Source organism: Panulirus ornatus, chromosome 1 (assembly GCF_036320965.1).
Source record: "Panulirus ornatus isolate Po-2019 chromosome 1, ASM3632096v1, whole genome shotgun sequence".
Classification (NCBI taxonomy): domain Eukaryota; kingdom Metazoa; phylum Arthropoda; class Malacostraca; order Decapoda; family Palinuridae; genus Panulirus; species Panulirus ornatus.
Genome location: NC_092224.1, coordinates 20,718,194 through 20,739,438, shown reverse-complemented (window position 1 = coordinate 20,739,438; position 21,245 = coordinate 20,718,194). Strand labels below are relative to the sequence as shown.

General features: G+C 40.0%; 1 protein-coding gene and 1 long non-coding RNA gene across 2 annotated transcripts in view; one reads left to right on the top strand and one right to left on the bottom strand.

Moving 5' to 3' along the window:
* Nucleotides 1–4,519: 4,519 nt before the first annotated feature.
* Nucleotides 4,520–14,629, top strand: LOC139762716 (uncharacterized). Its single transcript, XR_011715818.1, has 2 exons — nucleotides 4,520–12,564; nucleotides 12,835–14,629. It is a non-coding gene; the product is annotated as an uncharacterized lncRNA (long non-coding RNA).
* The window catches only part of LOC139762577 (uncharacterized), a 228,574-nt gene continuing 220,386 nt past the window's right edge, over nucleotides 13,058–21,245 (bottom strand). The window contains exon 23 of the mRNA XM_071687618.1: nucleotides 13,058–20,934. Coding sequence (XP_071543719.1) covers nucleotides 16,417–20,934 — 4,518 coding nt within the window. The 3' untranslated portion in view covers nucleotides 13,058–16,416. The remainder of the gene's footprint in view (nucleotides 20,935–21,245) is intronic.

The window sequence follows — 21,245 nt, the reverse complement described above, 5'->3', positions numbered from 1 at the left end:
ACATCATATACTAGAGACACGTCATCCACATCATGCATCTAGAAGTTCATAAGTTTATAATGCTGTGATAATATCTTAGTTTCTTGGAACACCTCTCTCTCTCTCTCTCTTCTGACATTTTCTTAGCTGCTACCCGTTTACGGTGTCACAGCTACACCCTGTGTGGACCCCCACGAGGCACACAGGAGTGTTCGAGTCTTTGCAACATCCTATGTGGACCCCTACGTGGCACACAGGTGTGTTCCAGTCTTTGAAACATCCTGTGTGGACCCCCACGTGGCACACAGGTGTGAACGTTCCAGTCTTGGCTTCACCCTGAGAACGAACACCCTCACGAGGCACATAAGCGTGGTCCGGTGTGTACGCCAACACTACACAAAGGTGGGTACCACCAGGTGAGGACAACTTGTGAGAGTGTGTAGCGCCCTCAGTATGTGCGTCCAGACTGAAAACACTGACATGGGCACGGCAGTCACTGGTCAACAGTGCTGGTGTGAAGTAAGGCCAAATGGGTTTCTCACTTGTCAGTGTACCGGTAACTGTTCCTACGATTATTATTTCCCCCCTTATAAACCGTGTCCTCGGTATCTGTTCTTCCTTCAAAGGATCGTACTGTCTTTATCAGGAATATTAGCTTTCTGATGCTACCATGATTCAGTTCAGAGGTCAGAGAGGTCTCTGGACCTTGCTGGTCTTCAGGGTAATGGACCCAAAACAGGGCATAACTGCAATCATAATTGCAGTGTACACACACACACACACACATACACACACACCTAGAAAAGACATTAACAGAATAATGAAAGGACTTGAACCATACAAGGATCATGACCTTGAAAGAATTCCACCATATGAACTGATGATGTGCGGAAATAAGCTGGAAAAACCGGTTGCAAACACTGTTCAAGATGCTCCCAGCATCTGTGCCCCTCACAATTTGAAGCCTTGCAGCCTCCTCATATCCACTTTCTCTTTCACCACAGACTGTATCCATGCCGCCCCTCATACCTGTATCCTCTTCATCTATGATCCTGCGTGTTTAAAACTGTTTGCCTTGACAGTTTGCATCGATACAGTGCATATTAAATTCCAGCTTCACTGCACCGTCTTTGAAATCCTTTACATTTCAAAAACAACAAAAAAAAGAGAGATGAATTCATTCAGTACATAGTGTAGACACGTTTTGTTTGAAATATCTACGGTTGATATATCAGTTCGATCTCTGTCTCATGTTCAAGCAACATCAAGTGTTTAACGCTCTCGATCAGCAACTCCAGTTAAAATTTTGTCTATCATACTATCCACAACTAATTTACACACTATGTTAGCTTCATTACACGGTGTCAGTGTATCTGCGCTATATCAACAATGGCTGCTTATCTTTTTTTTATGGTTGGGGTGGTGAGGGAGCAAATGCAAGTGTGTAGAAGAAAAGGGCAGGCATACAGTCTGTTTGGGGTGGGGCTGGGGTCCAAGGAAGAGTCTAGTTATTTGCTGAAGACACAGCGCTAGTGGCAGAATTAAGAAACTGCAGAAGTTGGTGTCTGAGTCTGAAAAAAAGGGAAAGGAGAAAGTTGACACAGTAAATGTAAATAAGAGCAAGGTTATTGGATGAAGTGAAGTGTTTTACATACCATGGAAAATGAGGTGAGTCATAGTGTGGATGAAGGGGCTATGGTTCTGGGAGCAATGAGGAATGTGCGAAAAGAGAAGTTACTAGCTGAAGGACTAAAATGGGAAGTAGGTGAGTGTGTTGGAAATTAAATGTCTGTGGTGCGAGTAAGTAATGATAGGCTATGAGAGAGGTGTGGTAATAGGAAGGGTATGGTTGAGAGGCGTAAACAGGCCGTGCTAAAATGGTTTGGACATATGGAGAGAATGAGTGAGGAAATGTTGACAAAAATGATATACGTGTCAGAAGTGGAAGGGAGATTTTCCACTACATTATCCAGGCATGACTTTATCTTCACTACAACATACATATCTAAGCTTCACACTTTACACCTTATCGCTGCAGCTTCACAACACTAACCGTATTCAATTCTACAAACTTTCACTAAGCTCCACTAACTCACTCCAGTTTCAGTCTATCTTCTCAAAACAACATAAGAAGAACTTCGATATATATTTAAACCAAATAGACAAATTCATTCACCACTAAACCATGTATCACATCTATGTCTTACTATCCTTTACTTTTCCTATCTCGTACATTTTTCATTTCCACGCCTCCATCGTGAACTATTTCTTAAACGATTACTATAAGGCTATGAAAGGAATGTTCTCTTCCGAAGAAGGCGAGGGAGGTGGTAATGGAAATGGGACCGCTGGATCACCGCCCCGTCGTCGGAGCAAGAGGCTGCAGGCCAAAGCAAAACGAAGCATCAGGCCTCAAGCGTCAGAAGGGAGATCAACCCCCCTTCGCAGCAAGAGACTACGGGCTAAAGGGAGAAGGACAAAGGACAAAGCGACGTCTTATACAAGAAGAGTATTTGAGAAACTACATGAGGTGACGTTACCCAGGAACATCCTGACTGTTTACTCTAAACCTAATCGCGCAACAGTAAAGACAGACCGACGTAAGTTAATTTCATACACCGTGTTGAAGAGGAAGTCTTTGGTTTAGGGAGAGATGAACAACATCCGTTTCTGGGTTCATATTGACTCTGGTGTCACTCATCCATTCATGTCCCACAGCGTGGCTGAACAACTGGGCCTCCTGTCTCAAATACGAAAGTACACATACATGAGACTATCAAATTTACGCGACGAACAAGTCGCTCAGGTCGGCCACGTTAAACATGCGACTTTCTTACTCATGCTGGATGGGCTGTTTGGCCCATACGAGATGTCATGTGATAATGTCCGGGTCCTCCCAAAGGACGTCACTTTACACCCTGAGCCGGGACTTACCCTCAACTGTGCAACTATGGCCCGTTACCGCTTGTACCAGAGATTCTAATAACTTTACACAGCGATCATGCTTCGACCGTTCCGCTGCTTTCCCAAGTGGAGGAGGGGACATCTCAAAGAGCGGAAATTTTTGTACACACTGCCCGTCTCCCTGGACAGAAATAAACGAAACCCCGACATAAATATACTCATAGACACCTGTGCCCCTAAGTCTTACATATCTGAGAAGTTTATGCGCGAAAAATTGGGGCTGAGTCCCAACCGACGTATTCGTCAAGTAAACATCAACATGGGGAGAGACTGGTAAATGGAGATTAAAAATTTGGCGATTTTCCAGAACAGGGATTTTGATATGATACTCGGGAGGCCAGTGCTCATTACATACAAATGTCATATAGATTATCGCAGAGGTACCCTCGCTGCCTGTAGAAAGAAGATATAACATGTATTCAAGCTGAACAAATGGTATGTTGATAAATAGTAATGATAGACAGGTCACCAGCAAACTCCCGCGCCGTCTTTCCTTCAGCGTATGGCAGGAGAGACAGGTGAAGGAGGTGAGGGCTGAGTCCAAGTTCCCATACCTGGCTATGGACTGGTGAAGCTTTACCAGCAGCAACCATTCCCTTGACGAGAGGGAAAAAATATATGTATCGTTAACAAGAAACGATTTTCACCAGCGTATTTTCCTGTTATCGTAAATATCTCCTTAAAAAATGCAACAAAAATCCTTGATCATATTCTGTTATTTGTACACAAAACATTAACTAAATGATAGCCCTAGACAGACAGGTACGGAATAGAGTGGATGTGATGGAAATGCAGTGGATGAGGACAATATATGGTGTAAGAAGGGTTGATGAAATGAAAAATGACAGGAGTAAGAGAGAGGTGTGGTGGTAAGAGTATGTGCAGGAAAGGGCTAAAGAGGGTGTGATGAAATGGTTTGGACATTTGGAGGGGTTGGCAAAAAGGGTATACATAGTGGAGGTCGTGAGGGACAAGGAAACAGGGGGAAAGCAAGTATCTGGAAGGAAGGAATGAAAAAGGCTTTTACTGTTCAGGGCGTGAATATATGTAATAGGGTGTAAGGCGTGCAAAATTGAGCGATGTGGTTGGTATACACAGTGCTGTCAGTGGGATGACCCAGAGCATATTAAGTGGCTCTGCTTTCGGTGCATTATACACAGCAGCCATCGAAGCATCTCTTATTGTCTTACGCAAATAAATAAACACTACAGACTTTATAAAAGTGATCGAAAGTGAGTATACTTAGATAACGTAGGGTAATACACAAGAGCGTTATGAAAAAATGAAGCTTATCTAAGGTGTGTACATCTGATATGATCAAAGAATAATAATGCCTTGTTGACGTATTAAAATGATGCTGGCGTGGTATAAAAAAAAATTATCCAGATTCTATCGTGTGTAAATCAAATATGGCTAATGTTATTAAGGTAAGCTTAGTTCTACTTTAACAGAATAATCGTGGCAGTAAGTGAAGACAGATTTTTCTAGAATGTGCAGGGACGGACGGATACATTCATTATGTAGTGACCATACTTTTTGTGCAATGTATCTATAGATGATGTGTTGACACTACATCTATTCTTTTTTGCCAATGTACATAGACTGAAATATTATTTGAGTGATGAAGATTTGCTGACAGCGTGGAGAATAATGTGATGCAGATAAGAGATTCTAGTGATGATAGTTTGCTGGCTGCTAATCGAGTCTAGTAATGAGGCTATTTTTTTTTTTCTAAAACAGGTGGGATGAAACCAGTTCACTCAATAAATATATAGTTGAGATATAACTGGTCTAAAGTATCTACAGACAGCAGATCGGTACGATCTATCACACTATTTTGTTGAAATTATAAAAACGATATAATTTGAAAGATGGTGCAATGAAAATGTAGCTTGTCTAATGTGCACTGCATCGACGCAAACTGTATCAAATCAAACACGCTTATACAACATAGTCATGACCATGGATGAAGAGGATGCAGGTGAGGGTGGACAAGGGTGTGGATATCAGGAGGATCCGTGTGCAAACTGTGAAGAACGAAGACGCCGAGAACAGACGAAGAGAACGTTTACGCCCAATATGGAATTAACGTAACAAGGAGGTTCATGCTATAAAACTTGTCCAAAAGAAATGATTCGGTAGAGTATTCAACAAGCGCGAAAGACCAGGAAAGAAACCAGAGAGAAATAATACAGTCAGAGAGGGGGGGGGGATGAAATTAAATGGGACATCAAAAGAGGACCGTAATTAGGAAAGCCCCGCCATTAACTCAGAGAACGCAGGATTGTTAAGGGACATAAGTTTCGGGAAATACTGGAAGATGGACTTTTAAAACGATAAATAATGGGAGAGAAAAAAAAGTCGGAGTAGTCTGATTGCTTACAACCCTAAAAAGAACTTGCATGTACGGAAAAAGATTTTTAACGATGAAATTTAGGTCAGGATGGTATTCGAGGCAATAAAACTTGCACTCCTCGAGGGTGGTAAAATACTAAAAACGGAAATTTCAACCATAAACAGACTGGGAGAATTCAGATACTTTTAAGACCTAGAGAGTCAGGGTAACAAAAGTTTACAGTGCAAACAGAAAAAAAAAAAAATCCTGTGTCAGCTTGTAACTGAACACACTAGAAATGAAAGGTGCTGATACACTAGCATCGCTTTATACATACTAGTATGGAAACTGAAATTCATAGATGTGATATAGCAAGTAGATAAACTGAACAGAGTTCGATTACGTGGTTAATGAGGACATTGATAAAATCATAGAAAAATCATAGAAGAAACCCGGCTCAAAAAGATATAATTGTAGAAACTGCGCATTAAACAATTTTTTTGGAGTTCCAAAACCATAAAATATATCAAAAGGATAAGCACGGAGTTATACAGTAGTACATGGGTACCCTTAGCTGTACAAAGCGAAAGGTTTGAAAAAAAAAAAATGCACTCAAATCAAAGGCGACCTGGGAAGGGAATAATAGGTGTCACAAACCGCACCAACTGTGAACCATCATATGACAGAAGAGAACTAGGAACGAACACATGAATATAAGGATGGAATATTACAGAACCATCGTGAAAAATAGTATGGCCATGTATTCCATAAATTCAAGCAAACATTTTCCTTGAAGTGCATCTAATGAATAATGAGGCCTAACGCCGAAGGCCGAGCAAAAAGCGTTATACAAGCTAGGCAAATGACGTGGACAGGATTGGCAGTTGAGAGGTACGGCAAGTTAAGCGGAGCGGGAAGCGTTAGACCCTGCCATTATGGCAAAACCTTGTCATAGGTAAAGTATTCTTCTCTCCAGTCTTTAGTGGCTTTGAGGATAAATGAGATATACTGGTTGTTCAGCAGTGAAGGTATGTGTGGAGTAATCGTGTTACCTATGAAGATTGGGTATTTAAGGCCGTGTTTGGATGTACAGTTGCGAGTGTCAGTTCCGTGTTTCATTTTTAGGATAGTATGTGAAGTGTCATGTCGTCAAGCTGTATTTCTGAGGGTGAAGTAAGATAAACTTCTCTGGCCATAAGGTTGTGCTAAGCTAAGCTGTCTAGCTAAGATTACCAAGGTAGCTATTACGAGGGGAGTTAGGCTCTACAGCGATGAAGGTGAAGTACGCGGCTAGGCTCTAAGGCTATGAAGTAACTGTAAGCTAGACTAATTATGAGGATGAGGTCTGGCTAGGATCTCAACTTGTGACGGTGAGCTATGCATACATATATACATGCATACATACATATACTATTTTTGTAGTTACTTCCACTGAATCTTACCGTTCTGTTTGCGCTCTGTGTACTGGTGTTTCAGCACGTTGCTGGTTAAGGGGCCGGCGGTAACCCCATTTACTGGGGTGAGGGTATTTCTAATTCTGTCCTTAAACAATATCATTCTTAAGAACTAACGACTTCGATAACGCTGCAATAATACCCCACGAATGATCAAGGATCCTCCAAAACACACAATTTGACCAGTTAAAATATATGAAATAACCAATTTCCGGAAATTCGTACATACACACACACAGTATGAAAATTAAACACGAAATAATAATAATAATAATAATAATAATAATAATAATAATAAAATAAATAATAAATAACATACAACTAACCTTAATTGGATGCTCCTGTAGTAAGCTCATGTCTGGTCACAGAACATGGCAGTATTTCGTTCAGTATATACTTCTGTGATGGGAGTTTCTCTTTTCTAGTTTTAATTTAATACTGGCAATCAACAGCACAATCCAGGAAATGTACAGTATCGTGGTGCCTTTTCAAACGACCGTTTGGGAATGTTTACTACGGCGTTCAGAGATATGTATGGCAAAAAAAAAAAGTCTTTTAACAAGCACAGATAAATATTTCTGACCCCACTTGTCTTTTAAGTCCTTCGTCCTTTACCACACATATACATAAATGTCATCACTGTATCAGGACCATTCCCCTCAAAGACAACTAACCCCGGTCATTACTCTCAAGTCAATTCTAGCCTGAACGATTCTCCTTCGTATATGACAGGCTGACATGATCATCTGTCATGGTCTGGTGTGGTTGGGTTTAAGTGACACATATTTATCCTCCATGGGTAATTGTTCTACAGAAAACTGACCGGAGGGTCATTGCTGGGGGGGAGATGATTACAATAAATCCCCATTATTATCATCCAATACCGCCGCATATTAATGAACAACTTGAAACCGTGTAAATATCTACTTATCGTTGATTAATGATCACAAACACACACACACACACGGTCCACACGTGACAAGCCGACTAACAATTAATGTCGTCTGCATACAGCAGTCAACTGAATGCCTGTCCTAACCTGTCAAGTGGGTAAAAATCGTATTATTTTGTTAGGAAAAATAAACCAAACCTGCACCAGCGGTAACCTAACTTTGTGATTTTATGTCCTTCAAACTCACTTTTTGTGTTCGTTCTGAGAGATGATACTTTTATCGTAATATATATACGAAATATTGTTGAAGTGTGTGATACAGGTTGAACACTAACGCAGACAAAATAGTAAAAATCATGTTTCGTGCTATGAAGATTAAAAAAATATATATTACATATAGTAAAGTCAGCAGAGAAAGTATAGCTATTCCTGGTTTAAGAATAATCGATTTTTTTTTTTTCACTACAGGTATTTTTTGGTACGGTTGGTACAGCTGAAAAATATTTTTTTCTTTTGATTCAAAAGTTCCTGCTACATACCATATTCATTGACGTAATTATTTTGAATAACAGATGTACACTGAAATAGATATGTAATTTAACTTTTGATAATATTTTGAAGAAGTACATTAGAAAGCTGGAAGTGACTTTCCACTTAGCAAATGTTATGTGGTTATGCAAAACAATGATGAAAAGGCTGAATAACATCATTAGAAATCCTGATATTATTGCTCAGCGAGAAACTATACGGGAAGAGAAAAATATAATGTCAAAACTATTATTTTCCCGGTGTGGGAGTGATCACGCCGGTGCATGTTAAATTCCCCTTAATTACAAGATTTTGGAACATAAATGTCATGTTCCATAGATCTTCAAACATATATACCAGATTCAGCCTCGAATTCATGCACACTATGCTGGAGCTGCCATTCCTTTTGCCAACGAACTCTTACAGACTATAAGGAAAGCCAGAAATGAAAACTTAACCAGAAATATCAATGAAATACATTGATTTACCCGAGCATAACCGGCTTTTGGATTGAATTGCAAGTTTTAGGACTTCTCAAGATTTCCCCCAATATTCTCTCGTTGTTGCGTATTCAGTAGCAGTTCAATCATATTTCCTCAACGCAAATATTATACATTCAGGCATATCTTGCTAACATGGGAAAGTTTTCAATATACCAGCAAATTATGGAAATACAAAAGCGATTATTTCCCTCACCCTCGGCCACATGCACGCGTAACCAGTCTTGCATCATCCCTTAAATCTAAAGTTGCTGAAGATGTAGCTAGCTATGGATGTGGTTTGACGTTGACGGCCACAATTTAGGCCAGAAGCCTAAACATCAGTCCCACTATGGTACACAATATTCGTAGAATCATAATTGAGAACAAGTTTACCAGTAAATTGCACCAAGTGTTTCAAAATGTTGAGAATAGTAAGTGTAACAAAATTTTTTTTTGTAACTGTACATGATAACCATTGGGTCATAGTGGGCCAGATGTTCTGTGGCACTTGTTAAGTTTGTGAACATACATAAGAGAAGGTCATCCCATTAAAATATAAAAGTTACACTTACCACTACACTTTCTAGAAAAACCCGAATCTAATTTTTGCAGAGAAAAAGATACGAGCTCACCTTGCAAGCAACAAACAAAAAAGACGGATATGCACATTTCCAATACTCGGAGGAAAGGCTAGGAAAGATGATAATGCATTTATGGCATGTGATGGACACATGTGTATAACACGTCAAGATTGCTGCCATTTAAATAGTGTTTTGGTGTCTGCAGTAGTTTTGTTTTCATGGTGAAGCACTGCAGGACAGACGTTTAGTGGTATATGTCTTTTTATCTGTATTATGTATGGTTACTCTGTAATCCCTATCAGTTCTACTGCCATATACTGTAAATAAACATTGTACATATTTCTTAATTCATATCAAAGGATGTAACCCATACAAAAATGATATTGTATGTTATTGTCTTATTCTTTCTCTAATGAAGGAATGTAAGAACAATTTATGACCTTTAGCAGTTAGCCTTGTTATCTAATTTTCCTGTGCACCTCATTCTCTATTTCCATTTCTGACACTTAATTCCTTTGTTTGTTTTTCTTGTGTCATTCTTTTCATACACCCAAAACATATCAGCACACTTTGACTGGCCCTTTCCTCAGCCTATGCTGACAACTCCACATGTCGATAATATTGCCAGTTTCTTACATGTTCATCTTACCTCATGCCACATTGTGCCATCATGCATTTAATTTCCATAATATCCACCTCTTTCTTTCCTTTGCATCCAAAGGCCAAGTTCTGTACATCCAAATGATACGACTTGGAGGTAGAGCTGTAAACATGTGGGACTGCTAAATGATTCAAAGAGATCTTAACTTACTAGCAGAGTAGTCAGACAGATGGCAAATGAAGTGTAATGTAGACATGTGTAAAGTTATGCACTTTGGAGACAAGAATATATGGTATGGCTACAAACTATTTGGAAACTCGCTAACTAAAGTAAGTGAAGAAAAGAACCTTGGAGTTGTCATTAGTTACAACCTGAAATAAACTAAACAGTATCAAGCAGCAAGTAAAAAGCAACCAGATGTTTAGTTTCAGAGCCAAGAACATAATATTACAAGACACCAGAAACAGTTCTCACACTTTTAATTCTCTAGTAAGATCAAACCTTGAATATGCAATCCAGTATTGATCCCCAAACTATAAAAAAGATGAGGAAAAAATAGAACAAGTATAAAGACGGACAAGAAAATTGATCCCATCCCTTAAAAATCTGGCATACAAAGAGGCTAAAATTTTTTGATCTCCTCCCTTGAAAAACGTAGACTTCATGGTGACTTCATCCAAGTGTTTAAGATTCTGAACAAGTTTGATAAAGTAAATCATGAACATCTTTTCGAAATACAAGAAAATACGTTACCAGGACAAATGGAATAAAACTCAAAGCTAAAGATGTAGTATGGACATGGGAAAAAGCCTTTTTTCCTATAGATTAGTTGAGCACTGACTGGATTATATAACCATCAGATGTAATGAAAGCTAAGACTACAAATACCTTCAAAAGTAGTTTAGACAAATATCTATAAATTCATGTATACTCTGAAAAAATGCCAGAAATAAACTATATAAACGACAACGGTAACAGGGACACTGAAAGATAAATGTGCATCAGCTGGAGAAGGGTTATAAGGGCTGTTTCGGTGATAGCTCAAAAACTACCGAGAGGAATTATGTTTTCTTGTCATTTGAATTTTTTTTTCACTGGACAACCCAGCTGTGGGCCAATCAGGCCTCCTGTTGTCTGTCTTTCTCATGTAAACACTACAGAGTTTCAGCATATCTTAAGACCCTTCATTCCCACGATGCATCTACCACAATAGATGCTGAACATCTAATGCTAAATTGCCTTACACTCACTTCACACAGACATACACAGTATCATTGTATTTTATGGCCTGTGGTTGAGCCTGCTGAATATGGCTGGCTTCCTGAGCACTGTGGTGGTCTTTTAAAGAAGGAAGAAGCTTATGGGGCAGGAGGGAGTTATCTAAACCTCTATTGCTGTTCCTTACTGGAACTCACTCAAGAAGGTGGCCATGGCAAAAGGGTCTCCATAACTGGTGAACAACTCCTGTGCCTCTTCTTAGCCTTTAGTGACTCACCCTTAGCAGGACACTGGCAGATGGTAACTCTAGCACAGGGCTCTCAAAAGCTCCAAACTAATGTTCTTACCGATTTCTTTTACCTAATGAGTCTACCTCATGTTACAGTCTAATTTTCTAACCTACTACTACCTAATGCATTCATCTAATGTTACTGCCTATTACTTCTCCCTTATGTTCTTATTACTAGGAAAGGAAGGTAATACTGCACAGGTCTGAATTAAGAGAGGAAACATACTTAGTACAAGAGAGGGAGTGAGTATTAGAGCTTGAATTAAAGAGTGGAAATGCATTCAGTACAAGAAAGAGAATGAGTATTAGGGTGAGGAGGGTAGGAAAAATGGGGCAAAGTATTTTTGGGTGATGTGATCAGTACAGGTAAAAACTAGTATCAATGTGAGTGGGTGAGCAAAGATGAAGTGAAGTGCATACAGTGGAATCATCAGCATAAGAGTGAATAGTTTACATGGTGAAGAGAGATATTAATTTATGGAGAGAAGGAAGAGCTGGCAATAAGTCAGTATGCTGAAGGACCCAACTGTTTTACAGAAAAAGAGGCAAGTAATCCATGTAATCACACCCATCCCATGGAATGTAAAGCAAGAAACTACTTTCATATCATGGTACACTTTGAATTTGAAAAACGAATTGGAAAATAAGGACTGTGCACTTAAAATGTAACTGACAGCTTATTTGCTCACAAATTAAATACACATATGCAGATTCAAGATATTACTTTCCATGAAATGTAAGATCCATTTCTAGCCTAAAGGGAAAATATCACTATGCTGAATGAGATACTGCACATAGGTAGGAAATATGAAACACTTTTGGTCTCTTCTAGGCCTCTGCAATAAAGTTTTAGGCCTATGATGGGTATTCATTGTGAACAGTGATACTCGTGTCCATGTGACTTTAAAGTCATTAGAATACCATGGACTTTAAAGTCATTAAAATATTGTTCAGACCTCAAATAAAGTCCCAGAGATAGTGACTGATTATATCTTTTTTCCATAACCATCCCTACTTATTGCTACTTTCAGTGATATGAAGACATATGAGATCCTCAGGTTGTCTGCAATGGCTGAAAATGAAAATAACCAAGGCCTGTCTATGTTTGGACAGAGACCATGCATTCAGCCACACTGCTACATAAATGAACTAAGACTAATTTCTCCCAAACAGATATTATTCAACCCAGCAATGAGAGATGGCAAGCATTAATACTAAAAAACGTTTTCAATGGATTACAGGTGAGCAAAAATTTGAAAATATACATTTTGTTTTAACTGAATTTCTTTATGACATTAAATATATCAAGACAGAATCTCTGTTAAATACTTGAATAGGGTCATTCAGCCAGTGCTAGTTAAAACACATATTACCAGGCTATCACTTCTATCAGTGCATAGATATATTATATTTTTTTCTTGAGCACCAAGGTTAGCAAAAAGTGAATGTTTATGTGCATAATTAGTAACGTTAAAAGTTTAAGGTAAAATAAGTCGTACTTTCATATTTAGATAGTTTGCTGGGAAGAATTACATCTGGACAAAGGCACAACACACAGGACATGATACCATATTCCAGCATAAATGGCAAGATCAGATGATGTGGATTCTTCGCAAGTAACAATGCTTGGAAAAAGATAATGCCAGTCACTTGCATTCCTAATATGGATACAGCAGAAAGTATATTGATACCATCATCTGATCTCATCAACAGTGAGGAGAAGGAAAGATCATGTATACATACAAGTATTTAATTTATCATAATACTATATTAAACCATATGATAATGAGGAAGAGTTGGATATTGCATTTAGGGACAAGAAGGAGAAAGACAGTTTACTGTACCCAGCACCCACAGACAAGCCTTCATACCACCTCACCCTTGCCACCACCAACACACATGCAATCAATACTTTATACATTATTGAATTCAGAAAGACAAAATGTCAGCATAAAAAGTGATATACAAGGATATACATAATACATAATTTCATTATCTATACCTACTGGCCCACTTAAAACAGTTAGCTACACATTCACCCAAACTAAACATAAGAGTTATTATCGGGAACTAGAAAAATAACCAAAACATTATGAATTATGATGAAAGTGATGTAAGATAAAAATAAAGAAATTAAGTTGAAGGTATTTTCAAACTTCCATGGGTCATATCATGCTGAACAGAACAGAAGCATCCTCAGCAGTTAATGCACATTGCTCAACTGGAAAACACCACTTATTCAATAAAACTACCTCATATGAAAATAAAAATTACAAGTTTTATGGTTATCCATAATCAGACTTGCCATAACTATGATTATGCACAGACACATTGTCTGTTGCCCCACTCTTCCAGCAGTCCAGTCTGGAGTAATGACTCTAGACGACCCTGACGATGTGGCAGCTGCAACGACCTCCCCAGAGCACCAGAGGGGCTGTGACAATGCTGTGGTTGTATTTCACAGGACTTAAAATCCACATGACCAGCTCTTTGTGTATCAAAAATCAGTAGAATCCTGAACTTTAACTTTATTTCATTTTTATTCTTCTTTCAAGTTGAAATTTTAAATTATCTTTGTTGTTCATATCCAAAAGGAAAAGGCAATGATTTATAACTCATCTATTTGTAATTCCTTTTCTTCTGATATAATTCCTGTATTCCTACAAAAAAAAAATGTATGTCAAACTGCATCCTGTGTAACTACAGTCTAACAAAATTTTATTGGTTATTGAAAATGAGAAGGTTAATCATGGATTCCAATGAAAGAAATTTTTGTGCTCTAATAATCTGGGGAGAATTTGTGCTCTGCATGTACCTTTATGTCACATTAGTATCCTAATGTAAATGGCTCTTGCAGAACGCATTGCATATAAATTTAGTTTGGCTCAATTATCTGATACTGTTTAATGTTGTTTGCAAATGACCCCAGAAAGGAACATCCTAAGTACAGCTATAAAAAAAGTTTGTCATGTAGTACCTATTACATTTATACTCGTCAATACCAAGGTATTCACCCTATGAAATAGCAATGAAGAGCTATACAAGTGCTAACATAAAAGTGGTAATATCAAGCTCATTAACTAATTCTTGTGCATGGAATGGGTTACAGGATTTTCTGTTAATTGCATATCCTTCAAAGCAGATAACAGCTTTACTCTACACAATAAGGACATTCTTTTTTTCTCTGAATTATATGAACAAACTACAGCTATATCTTGAACTGGAATATACTTGGTGAAGGTTTCAAAAATAACTGATATCGAGAGGTCAAAAAAAAAAAAAAATCAAGTAATTATTCCCGTAAATCTGCTAAACAACCTCATTCATCAAATCCACATGACATCTGACCAAGTGGCCTACATGTTGCAAAGGAAACATAATGAACACCTTTCACTAGAAGTCTTACGTAACCTGAGCCATGAAATGAGTCTATGAACAGTTCATTCTCCAGGACTGACAGCTGTCATGACCACTGCACTTAACATCATGCTATGATGAACTAATCAATAAATATATGACACTCCTAACCAATCAAATTGAAATCAGGAGTACAATGAACTATATACCATATGATAATGTCAACATGATAAATGAACATCACTAACCACAATACTAGTCTAGTAGCTTACGCATGGCACTATTAACTGTACTGAGCCTTTGCCATCAATCTAATATACATAATTCATCTGCACTGATATTCATAAATTATGAAACTTTACACTACTAATTTGATGAAATATTTCCTAAAACTAACCTTGGAAGATTTTGCCATATTCCAACTAAATCCACTACAATCTTGTTCATTTCTATCATTAAAGAACATAGATTCAAGCTATTCTACTTCCAAAAAGATGAAGAGAAAACTTAATGAGCAACTGTTGAAATTTTTTTTCAAATCATGATCTTGATATTCAAATGATCATGATAAAAATCTTGATTTTATACCGTAACGCACAAACGAGATACGTTAGAGCAATTCATTAGCTGAACTTAAAACTCACTACTCATCAATTTTGCCCTTGAATTAACTGATGCAAAAGTTGTCATAGGAACCCGATTTGTATTTAAGAAAGACTACATTATATTAGATATAGTTTGCAGAATGCTGACAAAGGGTAGGTACACAATCTCATCCATCTGAACTATTCTTTACATAAAGCTGTACCAAGGATGACCCATGATTATTTTGTGATATGGGAGATGAAATGGGCAACAGAACAAAAATTATGCCTTTATTAAAAAAAAAAGAGAAAATTACAGGGATGAAAGGATCATAAAGAAAAGTATATATACAAAACTTTCAAAAATGAATAAATAATTTATTAAAACTCAAGAACATATGGAAGAAAGAAAGTGATAAATGCATGAAGTATTGTTCTTGTAAAGCTGTACCTACTAAACCCACGAGACAAGAAATGATCAGGCCAGTTTCTCGAGGGATACGTTCCTGGACGCATATCTGGTTCAACATGTGGTGTAGCAGGGTGAGGAGGGGCTTGCACTAATATTGCAGACTCTGGCCACCAATCAGTTGGCCTTTGGTATTTGGCATGACCAAGAATCTGATTAAGGCAAATATCAGGCTCAAAAGCTATTCCATGCTCAGAAAAGTAATGACAGAGTGGCAATGAACGATAGATAAACAAACACTAAATGCACAAAAATGCACTAAAATATTGAGTAAAAATAAATCTTCTATACAAAAGCCATCTTAAAGTAAAAATGCTGGACTAAAATGGTGTGTATGGGACAGATTATATACAAACATGAACAGCTCATGAGCCTGGCTTTGCATGTGGTGTGTTGGGTACAGCCTAAAGCCTACCTGGGCCCACTTTAGAAACCCCTTACAAGGGCATCATGGTAGTACTGGTACTTACAACAGACACCAGTTACTACCTACACAGAGTATCCATCTCCTACATACAACATTATATGCTGTCGAGCATAAACAGGTGTTTGGTAAATTACAGAACATAAATTGTTAAAGATCACAGGGGCTTTACAGCCCAACGTCTCTGATGCCCCCTTCCCCCGCGCCCCATTGGTATTGGGGGATCTAGGGCTTGATGTGTTTGGCGCGGGGGGTTTGGTCAGGGCCGCCACGTTCCTGTTACCACTGATGGGTCAGCAGCATTTCCATTATCATCACGGCCACAAGGTGCATTGGAAAGTAATGATTTGGAAGGCTGAGGTATGCGTGTTGCAACAGCAGATCGTACTTTTGGTGCGGCAGGTGGTTGGTAGTTGAACGGAGGAACAATAGCAGATTGAGGTGGAGAACGTACTCGTCCATCCTCTTCAACTACAATAAAAGAACCAAGGCGAGACAGTCGTTTTGCCCGAGCTTCACTGTCTTCCTCCATCTGACCAACATGAGTACCTGGAGGATGAGTAGCTGGTCGCTGACGAAGTTGTACTGTATCTGACGACCGACTACTTACTTCTCCTACTCGGGCACGTGTTGGACTTACCAAACAGTGTGGACGAGGATCAACAGGAGTAGTGGCTTCTGAGGGTGGAGAGGACCGAGTATCCCGACCCCTAAGTTTAGCTAATTTGAGCCCTAAGCGGGTTCGGCTCTTTCCAGTATCACCACTTCCACCATTCCCTCCATTGATAGGCAATTTTTCATAAGTGGAGCTGCGTACAAGGGGCTGCGGTGAGGATTCCTTGGCAGCAGATTTAGAATTTGATATCCATACACGACCATCTTTTTCCTTCTCTTTTGGTTTAGTCTGTGCACGTTCCACTTTCTTCCACAAATTAGCAATTCGACTAGTCACTTCTTTCTTTACAGTTGTCTTTTTGGGAACATCATGGCGCCACTCAGCCATATCAGATGAAGTAGGGGGGCGAGCATCACGTGTCAAACTAGCTGACTTATGCTGAGGAGGTCGGCCCTTTGTAGGGCTTAAATCTTGACTGCCACTCTTTGGTATACCAGTGCGAACTCCTGAACCAGATTGCGCGACTACAGGGCTAGGTTGCACTATATCTCGCCTTAATCTTGGTTTGGATAAACCTCGAGTAGCAGGAGAAGTTTTCTTAGTTTCTGATGTGATATTACGTTCTGGACTGAGTGGTGTATCACTGTCGTCTTTTGTAAATGTATTCTGACGTTGCAGTGGCTTTGGAGTATCAGGTCCAGGTCTTGCAAGCGATTTTGATCGAGCTGGCCTTGTTGTAACTGTACGGGATCCTGGGCCTAAGCGAGGACTGGAGCCTGCACTACTGCCAGCTGAAGAACCTGTAGCTCTTCCTGTTGGACTGTCCTCTCCACTGCTACCCCCTCTTTGGAGATTAGACGTCTGACGCAATGCAGATGCTCTTGTTGCACGAGGAAGCTTTGGGGATGATGGTTTGACTGGTGATGCAGAACTAGGACGGGGTGGAGTGGGCTTCAATGGCATTGTTCTTGCTGGGCTTACAGTGGCATTTACAGAAGGCTTAGTGGAAGGGGCATTGTATCTCCTGGCACTAGAATACAATGGCTTTCTGCGACCTCTGATTCCTTTACCAGCTGGTTCTTCTTCTTGTGCATGTACTGTCTCTTCGCCAGGCTTCACAATTCTAGGGCGTCGTATCACTTGCCTTTCTTCTTCTTCTTCCTCCTCCTCTTCATTATCATCTCTTCCTTTATCTGGTGGGTCATCGTCGGAGTCCTGAAGAAAATTTTTCATCTCAGATTCATCTTCATTTGATATCAAACTGAGAGTTTCAATATCTAAAATATTTTCTTCACTAAGGAGATCTGAAGACTCACTGGTCATTGCCTCTCGAGTTTCATTCAGGGTACAGATAACAATATTGGCGTCTTGCTGTAAAGCTTCAAGCTGTTCAGCTGTTAAATCAAGCATTTCATTACTATCCTGAAAGTCAACTAATGCACCATCACCATCACCATCGCCATCATCAGTCTTATCAGCAGTATCTTCAGTTGCTGACTCAGGAGTGATATCTGCTAATGGTACATCTATGGTACGGGTTTGATATCGTTCTCGATCTTCTTGCCTTCGTTGCCTAAATGACTGCCTTCCCTGCCCCTTTGGTGGAGAAGAGGGAGATACTTCAGCATCCTCAATCTTTAAAGCAGATGCTTCCTGTAATCCCTCTGGTGAAACTTCCACATCAGTCATGGTATGTGTCTGAAAGCGACTAGGATCTTGCTGACGACGGTCTTTTGGTGATCTTCTTGGACTAACTTTTTCCTTTACAACATCATTTGCTGGAGGAGTGCCAGTAGCTACCTCTTGGCTAGCACCATCTGATGATATTGTTCGGGTTCTGAAACGTTCAGCATCATCTTGACGCCTTTGTTTGGGAGTTCGACTCACCAGAGGAGATGAGGGAAGGTTTTCTACTAAAGTGGGTTCTGTGTCCTGAGAAGGGGTAGCATCAGAGGACAGATCCCCATCACCTCGAGTAAAAGTGCGGAATCGGTCTTTAGCCAGGTGTCGACGAGAACGTGGTGTACCATGTCGTTGAGGTGAAGCCTGGGCAGATGCACATAAAGGAGAAGAAAACCCATCTTGAGGTAAATCTGGAATATCTGAAGGCAAGTCATCAGCAGCCATCTCTGTATCACTGGGAGGGCCTACAGTGTCTTCATGCTCTGTTATATCTGTGATTTCTTGATAAGTGGAAGCTTCATCTCCACCAGTCAGAGTTAATGTTGAAGCAGCATTTAGAGCTTCCTGTTGGAAAATAGCAGCCAGCTGCCGAGCTGGAGCAGCTACTTGTGCAGTATGATCTGCTGGAGGTGATGGTGGAGATTCTCGCTGTTCTACTACTTCAGATGTAATGGATGCAACACTAATCATGGAATTCTCCATGTCATCATCTAACATAGAAGGGGGTGGAATATTATCTACATTAGAGTGACAGGAACTGGCCATGCTTGCCATATTTTCAGTTGAACCACAATCTTGCTCACCAAGGGCACGACGTACCATTTCAGGGACTCGACGAGTGTGGCGACATTCTAAGCGACGGTTATTTGAACGAGCACCTCGCTGTTCCTCTGTACTATTTGTGAGGCTATTTGACATGGAAGCTAAACTTCCCATTGCTGATGGAGGTTTTATGTTATCAAGATAAGCATCAGAGGCAGCACTTGCCACACTGTGTGACATATGGGATGTTTCATCACTACTGAGGAGCTTGGCTTCATTTGCAACAGCCCTAGCAACCTTCATTGCTTCTGCTGCTAACAAGCCTGACTCTGACATTGAGGCAGTAACTGAAGTATCTGAACCTCGGCCTTCAGAAGGAGATGATTTATCTGTTGAATTTCTGGGTTCTACCCAAGAATGCTTCTCTTCAGGAGATGATCCAAGACCTTCTACTGACTCATCACTGACCCGTGGTTCTTGTTCTACTGGTGAACTGTCCTCTTTTGCTATGGGATGAGTTGTAACTGCAGCATCACTCTCTTCACCTATCACCTCACTTCTAGGATGACACAACTCTGCTGTAGTTGCTGTAGTTTCTGAATCTGCCTCAGTATGTTCTGTTACACTCTCATCATCCTCTGCCTTATCGTCAATTTCATCTTCCTTTATACGTCTATGCACAAGTTCATTCTTCTCATTCTGTTCCGAATCGGTATGTAATTTGGAACTCTCTGCATCTGGGATGGGCATGGCAGTGTCTACATCCACATCATCCACAGCTGCTGCTGTTGCCCCTACACTTTTTGACTGAGTAGGATGTTCATCTCTACAGAGTGTAAGTCGCTGCATGGGGACACCAGGTACAAGACGAGCTGGGGATCGCGATGATGGAGCAGGGATTCGGGAACCACCACGTCGTCGGCGACGACTTTCTAGGTCTGACTTACTCTTAGGCATGCCTTGACTAATGCACTGCTGTAGTAATGCTTGTTCTGTTGGAGTTGTCTCTTCTCCAAAGGAATCAACAGAAAGAGAACTTAATGATGAATTTCTTGAAAAGCAAACCGGTGTGTCCTCAACTCCATAATTTCGAACACCACCTGCCTGTGGTGCATTAGGTGCCTGAATGATGGCACTCTCATCTCCTCCTTCAAGTGAACTGAGAGATGAGTGTCGAGATATCGCACCAGGGGTGCCCTCAACAGCAAACTGTTGAGGTACTTCATTTTCTCCATCAACTTCTCGCCCTCTACGTTGAATCCGTGACTTTCGAGATCTCTGCACACGTGGTGACTGAGGTGTTCTGGCTCGTGGAGACTGTGTCTGTGATTGTGGTGACTGTGGAGTCTGGGAACGAGGGGAACCTGGGGTCCTTGGACTAGGCTCTCGACTGGTTCTATTGGCATCATCATCACAACTTAGTGATGAAAGTGAATCAGCACGAGAGAATGTAGCAGGTGTACCCTCTGTGGCCCACACACGCACTTGATCAGCAGTTGTATCATCTAGAGGTGGTGGCCGAGGTGAAACTCGAGCTCCACCCACTTTGACAGCAGGAGAGACCCTAGCCACGGGGACAGGTCGATGGTGAGGTGAATGTCGAGGAGAGGCCAATGGAGGGCCCGATGTAGGTGGTGCCCCGTGAGCACACAAATGACCTGACCCATGACGCTTTGCACCCAGCTTCACTTCCTTTGTCTTGACACCAGGACGGGCCTGAAATAAATTAGATTTAACTTTTTAAATACTCTTGTTATATAAGTATCACTAAGACACACAGAAAAGTCTTTAAGTACATTGAAAAGACATTATGATGATGTGAATCTAATTAAATGAATAAATATAATGTAGTATTCAATACATTTGCTTTCTGTAATACAAATGTCATGTTAAAGTAATAAAATCAAAACTCAAAACATAATTAATAAAAAGTCTGTAATCCAAATTAAGAAATATATAAGACGTATATCTATCTATCATCGAGTGGCACAAGAGCTCTCTAGTTATGGAGACTGTTGCTGTGGCCA